Below are 18,493 nucleotides of genomic sequence, written 5' to 3' on the forward strand. Positions count from 1 at the left end.
TCTTCATTCTTCTTTGCTCCAGGTGATTTGAGACCAATTGACACATCTTAGATGGCAAGCTCACTCTAACTTTAACAGCAGTCCTCAAAGTGTGGTCCCTGGAGCACCAACATCAGCATCACCTGGAAACTTGTCAGAAACGCAAATTCTTAGGTCCCGCCCCAGACCTGTGGGCTCAGAAACTCAAGGGTGGGGCCCAGTGATCTGGTTTTTAACAAACTCTCCGGGTGATTCTGATGTACATCAAATTTGAGAACCACTAACATATAATAAGAGCCCTAGTAGCGCAGTAGTTAAGAGCTTAGCCGCTAACCAAAAGGTTGGCAGTTCAAATCCACCAGCCGCTCCTTGGAAACCCTATGGGGCAGTTCTACTCTGTCCTGTAGGGTTGCTGTGAGTTGGAATCAAGTTGACGGCAACGGGTTTGGTTTTTTTTTTTTTTTTTTTGTACATATAATGACTCTTAGGCTGTGAAACAGCTTCTGGACTGCTAGCGCCAGCCCACAGGCAGCTGGGAAAGGCAAAAATAAAACTGAGCCAATCTGGTCGCACTACACTTCAGTACAGACCAGGCAATAACCCTGTGAATACGCTGAGATTCTTGAGTCTAAGAATCACTGTTAGAGTTGGAAACCACCGCAGGGACCATCCAGATTTCCCATTTTGCGGATTAGGGAACTGAGATTGAGAGAGGAGAAAGAATTTGCCCAAGAGGAGTGGCAAAAGTGGAACCTGGAATTCAAGTTTCCTGAGTCCTAAAAATTATTGAAAAAAATTGTAGCAGTGATACAAGAATGTGGCTCTGAAGAATATATCCTCATTGTAAACATTTGAAGAAAACCCTGGGGAGGAGCCATGGGGTTGGAGCAATGCCTCGTCTGCAGATGTGCCGTGTGGGCCTTGAGGACTTCTGTCCTTGTTGGGGGAACAGTCACTTTTCGCTCTCTCTTCTGCTCTTCTTCCTCCACATCAGCCCAGTGGCCTCCCCCAGTGAGACCAAGGGCAGGGGCTAGTGGGCATTAACCTTGCTTCTTTGTGGCTTCCAGAGTCCTCAGCACAGGTGGTCGGAGCTAGACAGCTGTGCACTTAGCAGGCAGGCCAGCCCCAACCACAAGCAGGGCCCAGAGCAAGAGGATGAATGGCGGGCCACCTACCATATGGCTGAATATCTAAAAGTTACAAATCAAGCTAACAAACTGTTAAATAAAGTCTGTTCTATTCTCTCACTTTGACAAATAAGCCTTTATAAAGGCCTACCCAGTACCCGGTGCCATCAAGTCGATTCCGACTCATAGCAACCCTATAGGACAGAGTAGAACTGCCCCATAGAGTTTCCAAAGAGCGCCTGGCGGATTCGAACTGCTGACCCTTTGGTTAGCAGCCGTAGCATTTAACCACTATGCCGTCAGGGTTTCCTTATAAATGCCTGGTAGGCTGGAATACTAGGTGTAGAAAGAACAGGTGTCCTCCCCATAGCCCATCCCCCTCCTCTTCCCACACAGGCTTCCACCCCTCAGGCCTCAAGGTGTCACACCTGCAGTGGGGCTCACTCTTGTGAGGCAGGACCTAGGGAAAAGTTCCAGCTAAACCCTGGATGCTCTCTCAGGGCTCTTTGGGCTAAGAATTCCAGGATCCTGGGTATCTGGAGGGTGGTCTAGAAGGTGAGGTATGGACTCTGGGTGAACATACGTCTTTTCCCAGTGGACACCTCCTCCTGGGGGTGGAGTCATCTTGAGAGATGTTAATTTTTTAATAAAATAGAAACTGAGTCTTGAAACATTGACTTAGAGATGATGAGTTGCTGGCTTGCGATTTGCCAGGCAGAAGAGTATAGGAGATTTGAGTTTCCCACCCAAATTTTAGGATATGCCTTCTTCCATCTGATGAGAAGATACTATTTTCTGTGTCTGTGGAAGAATTTTTCCATCCAATTTATGTGAGGGCTAAGCAGAGGTCTCTGAAGCCTGCCTTCTTGTAGTGTGGTCCCTGGACCGGCTGCATGGGCATCACCTGGGAGCCTGCCAGACTGAAAGACTCAGCCCCGCTCCAGACCTATGGAATGAGACTCTGTTTTAACAAGACCCTGGGGCATTAGTAGAGATCCATTTGAAAAGCACTGCTCTAAAGCACAGAACCTAGGACCAGGTCTAGGGGTGATACAGTAGGCATCCAATAAGTATTTGCTCAATGAATGCCAAATGTCACCTAAAACAGGCCTGGCAGCCACCAGTCGACGAATGTAGTGGTGGCTCAGTGATAGAAGCCTCACCTTCCACGTGGGAGACCTGGGTTTGATTCCCAGCCAATGTACCTCAAGCACAGCCACAACCCATTTGTCAGTGGAAGCTTGCATGTTGCTATGATGCTGAACAGGTTCCAGCAGAACTTCCAGACTAAGAGTAGGAAGAAAGGCCTGGCAATCTACTTCTGAAAACCAGCCAATGAAACCCTATGGATCACAATGGTCCAGATGGCGCAGGACAGGGCAGCCTTTTGTTCTGTTGTACATGAATCAGGGGCCAAGATGACGGCAGCCAACAGCAAAGCCGCCAGCTAGGGCAGCCACCTGGCTTCCGATGATTTTATCTCCTCTTTCTCTGGGTCCTCAGTGGCCAAATTTCAGCTACACGCCTATTTCCTCACTGCAGCTGATTGGTCTAGCGGGAGACACGTGACCCACAATAGGCCAATCAGACTCTCTCTCGAAAGAATTTGTCATTTAAAGGCAAAGAAATAGAGTCCTAGGGTAATGGCAATAACCATAGCTAACGTCTTTCCTGCACCTGTTATGTGCCAAGCACGGTGCTGAGTGTTTTATACATATTATAATCCGATCTTCACAACCACCTCACCAACCAAAAAAAACCCAAACCTACTGTCCAGTCGATTCCAACTCGTAGTGACACTATAGGACAGAGTAGAACTGCCTCATAGAGTTTCCAAGGAGCTCCTGGTGGATTCGAACTGCTGACCTTGTGGTTAGCAGCTGTAAGCTCTTAACCACTATGCCACCAGGATTTCCACCACCTCACCAGGTAGGTATTATTCTGCCTGTTTTTCAGATGAGGAAGTGAGCCTCTGATGTTAGGTAACTTTCCCAAATGCTCAGAACGGGGGAATGGCCGGAGCAGGAGAGCTGGAGTGGAAGACGGAACTGAGCCATGTGATGACAGAGACCACGTCTATCAGCTTCTACTACCCAGTGTCACGTGTCACGGTGACTGGGCCCTGGACTGACTGAATGGGAAATGCAGGGGGGAGCGAGACCCAGCTCTGTGAGATGTCTTCAGTAACAGGGGTGGGGTGGGGCGGGGGTGGTGGCCTGGGGCAGAGTTAGGGCAGGATGATGGGAGGGGCCCCATGGAGAACCTCTATTTCCCCAGGGAGAACAGGACTCTGACACAGACCAGCCCGGGCCCCTGGGAACTTCAGTACAGGCGGACAGTGACCACTGGGAGGTTCTCGGAGGTCTGATTTCCCCTTCCTCCTGTTCTAGTGAACTAGCAGCAAACGAAAACAGGTGGGCGGCTCATTTTGGAGACAAGAGGCAGGGGGCAGCAGAGAAATTTGCATCCTCCTCTGCACCAGTCTAGAAGCCCTGGTGGCACAGTGGTTAAGTGCTCAGCTGCTAACCAAAAGGTTGGCAGTTCGAACCCACCAGCCTCTCCTCAGGAGAAAGATGTGGCAGTCTGCTTTTGTAAAGATTACAGCCTTGGGAACTATGGGGCAGTTCTACTCTGGCCTATAGGGTCGCTATGAGTCAGAATCGACTTGATGGCAATGAATTTGGGTTTTGGTTTTCTGCACCAGTTCAGAAGAGCAAGAGAGTGTGGAGGCACCTGGGATGTGGCAGAGATGTGAGGCCTGGTGGCGGGGGAGGGAGGAGAAGGGGGGTCAGGGAGTCAGCCCAGATTGGAGAAGGGAGTTGGGGCCTCCATAGATGGAGGCGGGGAGTGGTCTCTGATGCCTGGCTGCCATTCTTGGTGGGGAGGGGGTGGCTTATGACCACCTGAGAAGACAAAACTGATCCACATGGGAACGTTCTTATCAGAATACAAGCCACAGCAAGTGCAGTGTTGTTTGGTTTTATTTAAAAAACAAACCAACATCTTTTATTAGCCCTGACATAGCAGTGGCCCCATGCCACCTGACAATCAAACATCGCTTACACAGCACTCACGCAGCCACAGCTTCCGTGGCTCACAGTACAGGTTTCTCACCCAGGCTGCATGCTGGCCCAGCCACACAAACACATTGCTCAATGCACAAATCTTCCTTTAAAAAAAGAAGTCAAATGATCATTGGGTCAGAGAGGAGCCAAGGTAAATCATTCCTTCTCTTCCGTGAGGAGGGGACAAGGTCTGGCAGTGGAAGCCGAGCTCCTGGCCCCTGGAAGGTGGGGTGAGGGCCCCCCCAGTGTGGTAACCGGACTCCTTGGGATGGAGAGTGTGGCTACTGCGAAGTCGCCACCAGGGGCCCCCCTCGCTGCTGAGAGATGGAAGGGATCTGTCCCGACGCCCACAGGTGGGGGCGAGCCACCAGGAACCCGGCCTGTCATCAGCGTCCCTGAAGCCCCCGCAGACCGGGATGCAAATAGCTCCAGGCCCACGCGACTCCCAGTCTGCTGATGAGGGCTGCTTGCTCATGTTTCTTCTCTTTTTATTTTTTTAAAGGAGGTAAATTCAGAGTAGGAGCTGGTAGTTCTGGAAACTTTTGCTCTGATTCCTCAGACAACCTTGGCAATAGTGGAGTAGAGAGAGAATGCTCTCCAGCCACTGCCCACTGATTCTCACAGGGGCTGGGAAAGGGGGACCCTTCCTCAGGAGCAAGTTGTCTTCAGGCCTCGCAGGCTCAGGGCTGGGTGAAGGGAGCTCCTGTCCACACTGAGGAGGTGGAGCTCACCCTAATACCTAGCCTGGGCCTGTGGCTCCTCTGACAAAGAGAATGACACCTCTCCATTCCCACCTCCTCAGAGGGCCTTGCGCTGCCTGAGAGGCCTGGGCACCTCCTGCTCCAGTGCCTGGTGCTTCCTCAGGCTGACCCCTTCAGTCCGAGGCAACTGCTGCCAATGGGTGCACAGAGCAGGCTTGAGGCGTAGCGGGCGCCATATTGGGGCTAGATACTGAGACTGAGCCCCAGAGGAGGAAACTCAAGAGTGGGATTCATCTAAGAAATAAAGAGCTGGTGCAGCTGAAGGGCACGGCACACAGAAGCAGGCCCAATTCTGAGGCCTGCCTTCCTTACAACAGATCGATGTTTAGACCCTAACCCTGTATCAAGCCCCCAGCTAATAAAAATTCTTACTGAGAAGCATTTCCTTTGTCTAATGATTATTGGAGGGTTTCAATCCCACAGTCCACCCCTGGTCTCCCCCAGCCGAGCATTCTCAGGTGTCAGTAAGCTGGGACACACCCAGACACTGAAGACAAGGGCAAGACACTGAGCGCGCCCAGCAGCATTGCCTTCTTGGAGGGCTGGCTGCAGCCTCCTCTGGTAGATGCTTCAGTGGACAGACAGAGTGTACTCAGGAGGAAGCAGACAGATGAAGCAGGGGCTGAGGGGAATGTGGGGGGCTGGCCCACCCAGAACTGCAGTGTTCGCTCCTGGAGGGGCCCCTGGGAGCTGGCAGGGGGGCCTGCAGGCCCTCTCATGTCCCACCAGACCTCACTGTGGCGTCTCTGCAGGGCAGGCTCCAGGCTCCAGCAGAGGCCATGTGGGAAGCCAGGCTTAGCCTGTTTCCTTGGTAACTGGGCTTTTCCGAGCTGGAGGCTGGTGAGGCTCCATGTGGTGGTAGAGTCTGCAGGGAAGCGGGGCCTGTGCCAGCCTGTGGGTGGGGTGTGACTGGGGGGCCGCCAGCACACTGCCTCAGGTAGCAGAGGGCCAGGTGGTGCCTGGGAGGCAGAAGGCTGGCTGCCAGCAGGAGGAACCTGCTCCTGTCCAAGTTGGGGGACTTTTCTTTAGCACTCGTCTTTATTCCAGTTCAAAGCAATCACAGAAACTTCTCTTCAGTGTCGGGAATCGCAGATCTGAGGCGTTCTGTGGTTTCTCACACTTCCTTTCCCGTCACACTTTTCTTCTCTGAGCAGTGTTAACCGGATTTACCGAGGAGAAGGGCCTTATGTACATAGATTTCTGAGTTGGTTTCCATACCGAGAGAGGGGAGGCTTGCTTTCAGGGGAAGGGCCGAAGGAGGCCAGCAGTGAGGGACAGCAGCAACAGCAGTGGGGGCACCCTGGAGGCGGTGACCGCTGGGGGACCAAACACAGGAGTGAGGCCTTGCAGCACGCAGAGCCGCCCTTGTGGCCCCTGGGAACCTGAGGACCACCCTTCTGTGCCCTAAGCTGAAGCCAGGCTCCAGCCTCCACCTGACTTCAGCTTTCCTCTCCCCTGGCTTCTACCCATGTGTACTCCTTTAAAAATTATACTACATGCATATGTATGCAGTTGCCTCAAGTCCTCTTTGGACTATTATAATTAGCATGTGTGCTAATTATTCAGGTCTGTTTGGGTAACACAGCTTGTGTTTCTGCCTATGACTGTCTGTAGCTCCCTGTTTAGGCCCTCCGGGGACACCTTGCCTTGGTTGTTTGTGAAATGGGGGCCCCTGCTCCATGTCACCAAGAATCCAGAGGGTCCTTCAGCAAACTCAAGGAAGGCTCTAGATGATGCCAGGGAAGGTGGCCAGCACCTGTCCCTGCTCTGTGTGGTGTGAAGCTGCCCCTTCCACAGGGCTTTCGAAGCTTCCCATCTGTACCCAGGTGCCCCCTACCTGCTCCTGAGCACTGTTGAGACAGCATGCCTTCTAGGGACGCCACGTAGTCTAGGCCCAGCCAGTCTCGGTATGTGGTTTTCTCCCCAACGGGCACTGCTCGGATGGTGGCATCCTTGAATAGCAGGTCTTGGCCATGATAGTCTGAAGAGTCGAACATCTTGAAACCATTCTTGTTGTGGTCATCTCCAAACAGGTCCTAGAAGCAACACAACGAGACCTGCATTTCCTCTGGGGTCACAAATGGTCACCGGCCCAGGGTCCTCTTGCTTTCAATCACTTTACATACAGTGAACCAAAGAGCAAGTAATTCAGGGTGCCATGACTCTGCTTTAAAATGACAAGCTTGACAATTGCTTGGCCTCTGTCGTCAACGGGGGTTTGGGGCAAGAGGACCATAGACACCATTGTAAGATACTTACTCAGAAATGTTACGCCAAAACCAGTTCCTGGATGCAGAAGTGAAGTGTGAGATGCAGAAGACCCCAGAAAGGAGCGACAATGTGGACTGGGTTATTGAGTGTTTTGCTACCCCAAAAGACCTGCTCATCACTTCTCAACATTTTCTGCAATGCCTTCTTGCTCTATCTTATGGGTCTCCTTTTCCTCAAACCAAAACAATGTCATTGAGAGAGCCTTTTGTTCTGTCACCAGTAATAATAATAGGTTAGCTGAATATGCCTTTACTAACCCAGTGTCTCCATCACCTGTCATCAAACGTACTGTGATGGCTTGCGTTTTGCTACGAAGCTGGAAACTACGCTACCAGTATTTCACATACCAGCACAGTCACCTGTGGTGGGCAGGTTTAAGCAGAACTTCCAAACTAAGACAGACTAGGAAGAAAAGCTTGGTGATCTACTTCTAAAAATTAGCCAGTGAAAACCTCATGGATCACAACAGAACATTGGTTGCTCAACTTGCTTGCTTTGGACATATCATCAGAAGGGACCAGTCACTAGAAGAGGACATCATGTTTGGTGAAGGAGAGGTCCAGCGAATGTGTGGGAGACCCTCAGTGAGATGGACTGGCACAGTAGCTGCAACAATGGAACATGCTGGTGATTGCGAAGGACGACAAAGGACCAGGCAACATTTCATTCTGTTGTACATAGGGTCACCATGAGTCAGAGGTGGCGGAAGGGCAGCTAACAACCCTCTTAGTGGCCTACAGATTCTGTTGCTACCCTTTCCTTGCTGAGAATCCCTTGATTGAATAGTGCTACAGCCCTGAAAGAGCTACTAAGACCAAAAGTAGTAGAAGAAATTATAAATACATGCGTAAATAAAAGGACATCTGGAGAACATGGATAAATGCCCACGTCAGTTTTTAAATACCCATCAAGAGGGAAAGAAGGAGTAAAGCTGCTAGCAATCAAGTGGTTAAGAGCTTGGCTGCTAACAAAAAGGTTAGCAGTTTGAATCCACCAGCCGTTTCTTGGAATCCCTATGGGGTAGCTCTGCGCTGTCCTGTAGGGTCACTGTGAGTTGAAATCGACTCAACGGCAACGGGTTTGCATCTTGCTGAGAACGATCCAGAGAAGGAAAAACAACTGATGCAGGAGACGGAAGGGATGGTTGTTGGAAGGATGTCCTTGAGGAGCAAAACTCACAGAATTTTCCCCCAGGCTCCTTCAGTTCCTCCCGGGGGCTGGTCCAGGCCAATTGAGGCCTCTGAGGGGGCTTGGCTAGCCTCTGCTGTCCACCCCCACTGAGGTAGTTCCTGCCCCAGCTCACCTGGGCCTTGTCCAGCAGCCCATACACGGTGAAGATGTTGGTGTCGGGCCGAACCATGACGGCGTGGGACGGCATCTGTGCCAGGTTGCAGGCCTCGAACTGGGATACCTCAGCCCGAGCCCCGTTGGGGCACAGCAGCTCATAGTCTTCGGACTTGAGCTCCGCAGCCCAGGGCTCTGTATTGTGGCCTGAGGGGAAAGGTAGGGAGAGACCGCTATCCTCCTGAACTCCCAAATCCTTCACTGGGCCCGGGGGAGGGTTCTCCAACTGTGCTATCGCTAGAGCGACAGAATCCAGTCGTGCTGATATCAGCAGTCCCAAAACACCAAACCCTTTGCCGTCGAGTCAGTTCTGACTCATAGTGACCCCATAGGACAGAGTAGAACTACCCCCACAGGGTTTCCAAGAAGCACCTGGAGGATTCGAACTGACAACCTCCTGGTTCACAGCCGTAGCTCTTTAACCACTATGCCACCAGGGTTTCCATGAGCTTCACTGTAGGGGAGCCTCCTGAGGCCTTCTCTAGCCCCTCTCCTGTTCTGACTCTATCACAGGACCACAGGGCAGAAAGGTCTGGTCCAGGCAGAGCTCCTTCCTCGTGCGAGAGCTTCCCAAGTGTCCTGCTTGGTGGGAGGTTGGGTAGGGGAGAGGGGCTAGGGCAGCACGGAGGCCCGGAGCCCTTCACAGGCACGGTGCGGTCAGAGTTTTGAAATGCTGATGGATCTTTTGTCCCTGCATGTCATGGTTCTGCTTAGCCAACTCCTACAGGTAGACCTTTCTGGGCTCGGTGTCCAGGAAGAAATATGTTAGGACAGGATGAAAGAGACTGAGTCGCCAGCGTCTGGGGTTTCAAAGCCCAGGATGTGGGCAGAGCATGCACAAAGTACAGTTGTTGGAGGGAAATGGCTTCCTGTCTTCAAAACCCAACCAGTCGCCAAGGAGTCGATTTAGACTCAAGACGACCCCATGTGTGTCAGAGTAGAAATGCTCTCCGTGGAGTTTTCAGCGGTTGATCTATCAGAAGTACATCGCCAGGCCTTTCTTCTGAGGCACGTCTGGGTGGACACAAACTGCTAACCTTTCAGTTAGCAGCTGAGCATGGTTTGTACCCACGGACTCACCTTCTTCCTAAAGGATAAAGCTTCCCTGACTGGGAAGAACAGGAGGGTGGCTGTGACGTGAGCTAAGGGGCCCTGACCTCTGACAGCACCCCAGATGTAGGTTCGTGGGTCCTGAGCAGAGAGGTCCTGGAGCAGAGAGTTCCTGGGCTCTTTCTCCCAGGTGGAGCCCAGGAGGGAAAGGTGACTCCAGACAAAAGCCTGTGGGATGCGCCTTGGGGCAGGCCCTGCACTGGCATGCCTGGGGGGCTGCAGAGTGATTTCCTCTCGGGGGGGAGGCAGTGAACAGATGACCCTACCACCCCTCCCCCACTCACACACCTTGGCACTACATAGGTACCCCCAAAAGTGGGGGTCTCTCCAAATTGACTGAGATTGAGTTTCTGCCGTTTTGGTGGGATGGGGGCTTAAACTCCAGAGCCCTGGTGGACCAGTGGTTAAGAGTGCGGCTGCTAACAGAAAAGGTCAGCAGTTCAAATCCACCAGCCGCTTCTTGGAAACCTTATGGGACAGTTCTACTCTGTCCAATAGGGTCACTATGAGTTGGAAACAACTCAACGGCAATGGATTTGGTTTTTGATTTGAAAAGTGTGTGCCTACTGCAATGGCCCAAGAGCCAGAAGCTCTCTAGACATAGTCTCTCCCGTGGTCACTCAGGCCCCCAATCCCAGCTACACCCGGTGCCTGGATTGTGCTGGGTGTCAGGGAACAGCCCCCTCAAACTTCCAGCCCTGCTCTGGCCCGAGTCCCACACATACCATTTGTGTTGTCAAAGATGGTTGTGTGCTTTATGAAGGCGACCTCCCCAGCATTCTCCACAAGGCACCTGCCAACAAGAGGACAAGGCAGGTATTGGGCAGGAGGGTCCCACCCTCGCCCTGAGCCCAGACCCACCCGCAGGCCCGAGCCAAGTACCTGAAGGCGCCACTGTAGCCGTAGTACCGCTCCTGGCTGTTGCCCACACACTTGTTGCGGCCCTGCTCATCACCCACACAGAGCTCACACAGGGAGGATGGGTAGTTCTTGGGGTTGTTCACAGGCAGGCAGCTGGCGCTGAAGAACTCGCTTACCGCTGGGCGGAAGGGGAAGGGGCTGTGATGAAGCCCGGTGGCAGACAGGGCAGGCCGGAGGAGAGATGGGGACGGCCGCTCCCACACAAATCTGCCCACCTTGTCTGGCCCTACGGCCAGTGCCACCCACCTGCTCCACTTCACACCCAGGTCAGAATTTCAGGGATGGAGGGAAATGAGAGGTTGTTGAAATACAGGAACCCCATCTACACTTCTGTAGTCACCCAGCCTTTGCTTGGACTCCATCAGAGACAGAAAGCTCACTACCTCCTAAGCTATTCTCTTCCAGTCAGAGCTGTCTGGAAGTGGGAACAGCCAACCTCAATCAATACCTCTGTGTGCTTGGGTGGGTAGTTAAAAAATAATCTCTTCCCATATCAGATTACCATGAAAAATTGTACTCTAACAAATTTGAAAACCTAGAAGAAATGGAGGAATTTCTAGAAACACACTACCTACCTAAACTAACACAAACAGAGGTAGAACAACTAAATAAACCCATAACAAAAGAAGAGATTGAAAAGGTAATTAAAAAATTCCCAGCAAAAAAAAAGCCCTGGCCTGGACTGGATGGCTTCACTGCAGAGTTCTACCAAACTTTTAGAGAAGAGTTAACACCACTACTACTAAAGGTATTTCAGAGCATAGAAAAGGATGGAATACTCTCAAACTCATTCTATGAAGCCAGCATATCCTTGATACCAAAACCAGGTAAAGACACCACAAAAAAGAAAATTACAGACCTATCTCCCTCATGAACTTAGATGCAAAAATCCTCAACAAAATTCTAGCCAATAGAATTCAACAACATATCAAAAAAAAGTAATTCACCATGAGCAGGTATGCAGGGATGGTTCAGCATTAGAAAAACAATTAATGTAATCCATCACATAAATAAAACAAAAGACAAGAACCACATGATCTTATCAATCGATGCAGAAAAGGCATTTGACAAAGTTCAACACCCATTCATAATAAAAACTCTCAGCAAAATAGGAATAGAAGGAAAGTTCCTCAGCATAATAAAGGGCATTTATACAAAGCCAACAGCCAACAACATCCTAAATGGAAAGAGTCTGAAAGCATTCCCCTTGAGACTGGGAACCAGACAAGGATGCCCTTTATCACCACTCTTATTCAACATTGTGCTGGAGGTCCTAGCCAGAGCAATTAGGCTAGATGAAGAAATAAAGGGCATCCAGATTGGTAAGGAAGAAGTCAAAGTACCTCTATTTGCAGATGGCATGATCTCATACACAGAAAACCCTAAGGAATCCTCAAGAAAACTACTGAAACTAATAGAAGAGTTCAGCACAGTATCAGGCTACAAGATAAATATATAAAAATCAGTTGGATTCCTCTACACCAACAAAAAGAACATTGAAGAGGAAATCGCCAAATCAATACCATTTACAGTAGCCCCCAAGAAGATAAAATACTTAGGAATAAATCTTACCAGAGATGTAAAAGCCCTATACAATGCAATCTACAAGACACTACTGCAAGAAACCAAGAGACCTATATAAGTGGAAAAACGTATTTTGCTCATGGATAGGAAGACTTAACATTGTAAAAATGTTTATTCTACCAAAAGTGATCTATAGATACAATGCAATTCTGATTCAAATTCCAGTGGCATTGTTTAATGAGATGGAGAAACAAATCACCAACTTCATATGGAAGGGAAAGAGGCCACGGATAAGTAAAGCATTACTGAAAAAGAACAAAGCGGAGGGCCTCACTCTACCTGATTTTAGAACCTATTATACCACCATGGTAGTCAAAACAGCCTGGTACTGGTACAACAACAGACACATAGACCAAGGGAACAGAATTGAGAATCCAGACATAAATCCATCCACATATGAGTGGCTGATATTTGACAAAGGCCCAAAGTCAGTTAAATGGGGAAAAGACAGTCTCTTTAACAAATGGTGCTGGCATAACTGGATATCTACCTGCAAAAAAAATGAAACTAGACCCATATCTCACACCAGGCACACAAACTAACTCAAAATGGATCAAAGACCTAAATATAAAATCTAAAACGATAAAGATCATGGAAGAAAAAATAGGGACAACACTAGGAGCCCTAATACATGACATAAACAGTATACAGAACATTACTAACAATGCAGAAGAGAAACTAGAGTGACTGGGAGCTCCTAAAAATCAAACACCTATGCCCATCCAAAGACTTCACCAAAAGAGTAAAAAGACTACCTACAGACCGGGAAAATGTTTTTAGCTATGACATTTCTGATCAGCGCCTGATCTCTAAAATCTACATGATACTGGAAAAACTCAACTACAAAGAGACAAATAACCCAGTTAAAAAATGGGCAAAGGATACGAACAGACACTTCACTAAAGAAGACATTCAGGTAGCTAACAGATACATGAGGAAATGCTCACGATCATTAGCCATCAGAGAAATGCAAATCAAAACTACAATGAAATTCCATCTCACTCCAACAAGGCTGGCATTAATCCAAAAAACACAGAATAATAAATGTTGGAGAGGTTGTGGAGAGACTGGAACACTTATACACTGCTGGTGGGAGTGTCAGATGGTAAAACCACTTTGGAAATAGAGTTGGTGCTTCCTTAAAAAGCTAGAACTACCATAGGATCCAGCAATCCCACTCCTTGGAATATCTCCTAGAGAAATAAGAGCCTTTACACGAACGGATATACGTACCCCCATGTTCATTGCAGCACTGTATACAATAGCAAAAAGATGGAGGCCACCAAGGTGCCCATCAACGGATGAATGGATAAATAAATTATGGTATATTCACACTGTGGAATACTACGCATTGATAAAGAACAGTCATGAATCTGTGAAACATTTCAGAACATGGAGGAATCTGGAAGGCATTATGCTGAGTGAAATTAGTTGCAAAAGGACAAATATTGTATGAGACCACCATTATAAGAACTCCAAAAAATAGTTTAAACAGAGAAGAGAACATTCTTTGATTGTTATGAGATGGGGGAGGGAGGGAGAGGGTCTTCACTAATAAGATAGTACATAAGAACTATTTTAGGTGAAGGGAAAGACAACACACAATACAAGAGAGGTCAGCACAACTGTACTAAACCAAAAGCAAAGAAGTCTCCTGAATAAACTGAATGCTTCAAAGGCCAGCGTAGCAGGGGTGGGGGTTTGAGTACCAGGGTTTCAGGGGACATCTAAGTCAATTGGCATAATAAAATCTATTAAGATAACATTTTGCATCCCAGTTTGGAGAGTGGCGTCTGGAGTCTTAAATACTAGAAAAAGCGGCCATCTAAGATGCATAATTGGTCTCAATCCACCTGGAGCAAAGGAGAATGAAGAACACCAAAGACACAAGGTAATTATGAGCCTAAAAGACAGAAAGGACCATATAAACCAGAGACTACATCATCTGAGACCAGAATAACTAGATGGTGCCTGGCCACAATCGATGACTGCCCTGACAGGAAACACAACAGAGAACCCCTGAGGGAGCAGGAAAGCAGTGGGATGCAGACCTCAAATTCTTGTAAAAAGACCAGACTTAATGGTCTGACTGAGACTAAAAGGAGCCTGGTGGTCACGGTCCCCAGGCCTTCTGTTAGCCTAAGACATCCCCAAAGCCAACTCTTCAGACAGGGATTGGATTGGACTATAGGATAGAAAATGATAGAAGAGTGAGCTTCTTGGATCAAGTAGGCACATGAGACTATGGGGCAGCTCCTGTCTGGAGGGGAGATAAGAGGAAGGAGGGGGTCAGAGTCTGGCTGAATGGACACGAAAATAGAGGGTGGAAAGAAGGGGTGCGCTGTCTCATTGGGGTGAAAGCAACTAGCAGTATATAGCAAGGTGTATATTAATTTTTGTATGAGAGACTGACTTGATCTGTTAACTTTCACTTAAAGCACCATAAAAATTAAAAATAAAATAATGTCTTCCTCCTGAGGGACCAGCCAGGACAAAGGTGTATGCCCAGTCAGCCCAAGGATCTCAGCAGCTTCCTATTGCTTTCCTTCCACCAGGAATGTTTGGGGATTTAAGCCATGGGAAGGGCCTCCTATAGCACCAGGCATATGGTGGCACTTGTCTATTTTGCCTGCCTGTCCCCAGCCCTGATTCAGCACTTGTGTAGACATATACGTACTTATGCATATGCCTGGACCCTGTCCAACAAGGCCCCCCAGACACCGGGGGACAGCCTCATGGCTAGACGATAACACATCTGGGCCCAGAGCCCTTGAGCACACCCCACTCCCACACCCACTTGATGAGGAGGGGGCAGAGCAGGCTCTGGGTCAGTGGGTGGCATTAGGCACCATGGACCACCAAAGAACCACCAGACAGACACCCCTGACTGTTTGGAGGTGTGCCCAAGAATGTTTCCCAACTTTCTCAAGAGCAAGGGGCGTGTCAAGGAAGAGGAAATTCTCTTTCTGGAGCTGCCTTTGTGTGGGTTCCTGCTGGAAGAGGACCCCGATCCTCAGAGCTGGCCACCATCCCTGGCCAGTCCCAAAGAGGAGTTTCGGTGGGCGGTACCTGTGAGGACGTCGCAGTCCTGTGGCCGGATGAAGCCCTTCTGGATGAGGGCGCCCACGGGGACCTCCCAGCCCGCGGGGATGCCGAAGCCGGGGTGGCAGGAGCGCTTGCCCCGCAGCTCGTCCATGGTGAAGGCGTAGGAGCTGTTTCGCTTCACCACCGCCACCACGAAGTACGAGTTGCTCCGGTCCTCCGCTGGGAGAGGGGCGACATCACGTGAGGGGCCCCTCACCTGGCTTTCCCGGCCTCAGCTGGGGGCAAGAGCTGGGCCAGATGCCCCTGGGGCAGATACCTATTGACCAGATCCCCATGGGACGGATCCCATAGGGCGGGATCCCCCTCAGGCGGGTTCCCCATCAAGCCGGATCCCCATGGCCCTCCCCTTAAACCTACTCCCTCCTGTCACCCAGGTCCCAGGGTCGGAGGGTGTTCAGTGAGCAAATCCAGGAGTGGGGCCCCTGCCCTGACCCCACTGCTGAGAAGCCGCTCTGGCTGCTGCTCCATTTTTCGGAGACCAGCTCCTTCCTGCCCCTCCCTTAACAGTCTTCACCCCAAAGGGTTTTTTTTTCTTTCCTTTCACCTCAGGACAGCTGGATTCTGGGGGTTCTGCAGTGACTTTGGATGGCCCCTTGTGCTGGGAGGGCTGGGGGCCCACTGGGCCTGGCTCTTTAGGAAGCAGAAAGGGCAGAGTTGGTCCTGACACCCAGGTGGTATTTTTCTCACTTCATGGCAGAAAAGTAGAGTCTTAGCTGAGACCTGCAGATGCCTAGAGATTCTTCACATCCACGTGGAAGGGACCAGGGCCCCCAGTGTCACTGCTAACAGGGCAAAGGCCAAAGCCTCAGCCCAGGCTACAAGTGTGAATATGTGACCAGGAGAGGGCTGGTGGGTGGGTGGGGGGGTGGGGGGGGGAGGGGTATGGGCCACGACAGTCAGGGCTGGAAGGGGCCAGGAGACCCTCTCATTCAGGGCCTGCTTTGTGCAGCCCAGGCCTGAAAACTAAAAATGGTTTTATATTTTTAAGGAGTTATGGAAAAAAAAAAAACGGTTGCCTGCAAAGCCTAAACTCTACTCTTTGACCCTTTACAGAAGGTTTTGCCAATAGAGCTGAACTTTCTCATTGAACAGATGGGGAAACTGAGGCCTGGCGCAGGAGGGGCTTTCCTGGTGACAGACAACAGCCAGCCCTGGGAGAGGGAAACTGAGCGAGAGGTGGGCCTCCCTTGTGCTCTGTGGCTGCGCCTCTGCCCCACCCCTGAGAGGGACCCCTTCCCAGCCCATTCTTCCCCATCCTTCAGAAACAGTTACCTTTTGCCTGAGGCCCTTGGGGAGGCTTCATAGCCATGGCCTCCTGGAGCCAGCTACTGACCCAAGGAGCCGGCTGAAGCTTTTGAAAATGGCTCAGGGGAGACAACCAAAACAACCAACCCACTGCCATCAAGTCAATTCTGACTCATAGCGACCCTACAGGACAGAGTGGAACTGCCCCACAGAGTTTCCGAGGAGCGCCTGGTGGATTTGAACTGCTGACCTTTTGGTTAGCAGCTGTAGCACTTAACCACTACTAAATATCAACAACCTCTCAGCTAAGGCTAGAGCTGGCACCTACACTCACCGGCATAGCGCTCCCCAGCAGCTGGAACCAGGCCGTACATCTTCCCCGCCGTGTAAATGTCTTCGCCCCTCAGGGTCACAGCATCGATTTGTCCAGCCTGAAGGGGGACAGAGAGAGTGGCCCAGCTGAGGTGGGCCCTAGGACGGTCCTGGATGTTGGGGTCTGACTATGGTGCCACGGCCTGGTCTCTCGGGGATTGGGGGCCTCCGGATCCCCTGGGGAACCTAATTGGAGAATCCCCCCACCCCATCCTGCCTGCCTGTCCCTCCTCTCCTTGTGAGGCTGCCTAGGCAAGAAGGGTGCTTGGAGCCAGAGGGCTGAAACCAACCAATACCACCATGCCTGGGCTTCTGTTTCATTCTTTCAGCAAATGTTTACTGAGGGTCTTTTTTGTGCCAGGTGCTGTCTGAGCAAAACATTGCATGATCCCTGCCCTCATGCTTAGTAGGGGGTCTCCCACTGGGTCTCAGCCTTGTGAGGGCAGGGACATGCCCATGGCTAGCACATAGTGGGAGGGCAGTATATATCCATCAGATGCGTATAGATGACTGAGCCAGGTCTTAAAAGATGGTAGATCCCAGGGCCTGTTAGAGGAGGCTCCAGGACTGAGGGATAAAGCCCTGCCTTCAGAGGCAGCAGAAGGGGCCCAGGGCCAGGACCCCATCCCTAAGGCCCTGAAGCCCCTTCTGGTCAACCACACCCACACCCCACCCCCACCTGCCCATTCTGAAGTCTCTTGACAGGTGGCCCCTCAGAACTAGCAAAGGAGTTGACTGGTAACCAAGCCACAGCACTGTGCCAAACCCAACGGCCAAGGATGGGGCCCTGCTCTCCCCAGCTGCCTGACCTTGGCAAGTCACTTCCTCAGCTTCTTCCAGCCCCAGTTTCCACATTTGAAAAGGTTGTTGTAAGGATTAAATGAAATAACCCACATCAGTGGTTTAGCACACAGGAAGAATTAGCTATTATGAGGTTGTTCGCTTTTATTCCTGTCCAGTCCCCTTTTCTCGGGTTCTCTGGCCAGGGCAGGGTGGGTACCCTTATGGAGTGTGGCCTGACTCAAGGACTGCTCTGATGAAGGTCCTGGGCAGCAGGTTGGGACTCCTGACCATCAGGCCCGACTGCCTTGCTCTCAAAAAACAGGAAAAGAAGAGTCCAGGAACCCAGGGGTTGACAGGCCTGTGCCCTGATCTGAGGCTGGACACCTGTGACCACAGTAGAACTTCATCCCTGACTGCAGGCTTCCAGTGGCTCATCTGTGTCCTGGCCTCATTCTCCATTCAGAGAACCAAAGCAGGACTGAGCTGAATGGGGCCTCAGAGACCAGGATCAGTGTTTTTAGCTACAGATGGAAGGCATAGCCCTAAAATCAAACCCATTGCCATGGAGTCAATTCTGACTTATAGCAACCCTACAGGACAGAGTAGAACTGCCCCGTAGAGTTTCCAAGGCTGTAATCCTTAAGGAATCAGACTGCCATGCCACATCTTTCTCCCACTGAGAAGATGGTGGGTTAGAACCACGGAGCTTTTGGTCGGCAGCTGAGTGCTTAACCACTGTGCCACCAGGGCTCCTGGAGGGCCAGAGCGATTGAACAGGTCATGAAGGCATTATGACAAAAGAAAGCAAACAAGCAAAACCTAAGAT

The 18,493-nt window shown here is 50.6% G+C and overlaps 1 protein-coding gene across 1 annotated transcript in view; it reads right to left on the bottom strand.

The window, feature by feature from the left end:
* Positions 1–4,069: 4,069 nt before the first annotated feature.
* MELTF (melanotransferrin) overlaps positions 4,070–18,493 on the bottom strand; it is a 30,085-nt gene continuing 15,661 nt past the window's right edge. The window contains exons 9-15 of the mRNA XM_023551657.2: positions 16,847–16,943; positions 15,232–15,426; positions 10,540–10,696; positions 10,383–10,450; positions 8,507–8,694; positions 6,770–6,968; positions 4,070–6,248 (exon numbers count right to left, since the gene is read on the bottom strand). Coding sequence (XP_023407425.2) covers positions 6,172–6,248; positions 6,770–6,968; positions 8,507–8,694; positions 10,383–10,450; positions 10,540–10,696; positions 15,232–15,426; positions 16,847–16,943 — 981 coding nt within the window. The 3' untranslated portion in view covers positions 4,070–6,171. The remainder of the gene's footprint in view (positions 6,249–6,769; positions 6,969–8,506; positions 8,695–10,382; positions 10,451–10,539; positions 10,697–15,231; positions 15,427–16,846; positions 16,944–18,493) is intronic.

Source organism: Loxodonta africana, chromosome 1, assembly GCF_030014295.1.
Source record: "Loxodonta africana isolate mLoxAfr1 chromosome 1, mLoxAfr1.hap2, whole genome shotgun sequence".
Classification (NCBI taxonomy): domain Eukaryota; kingdom Metazoa; phylum Chordata; class Mammalia; order Proboscidea; family Elephantidae; genus Loxodonta; species Loxodonta africana.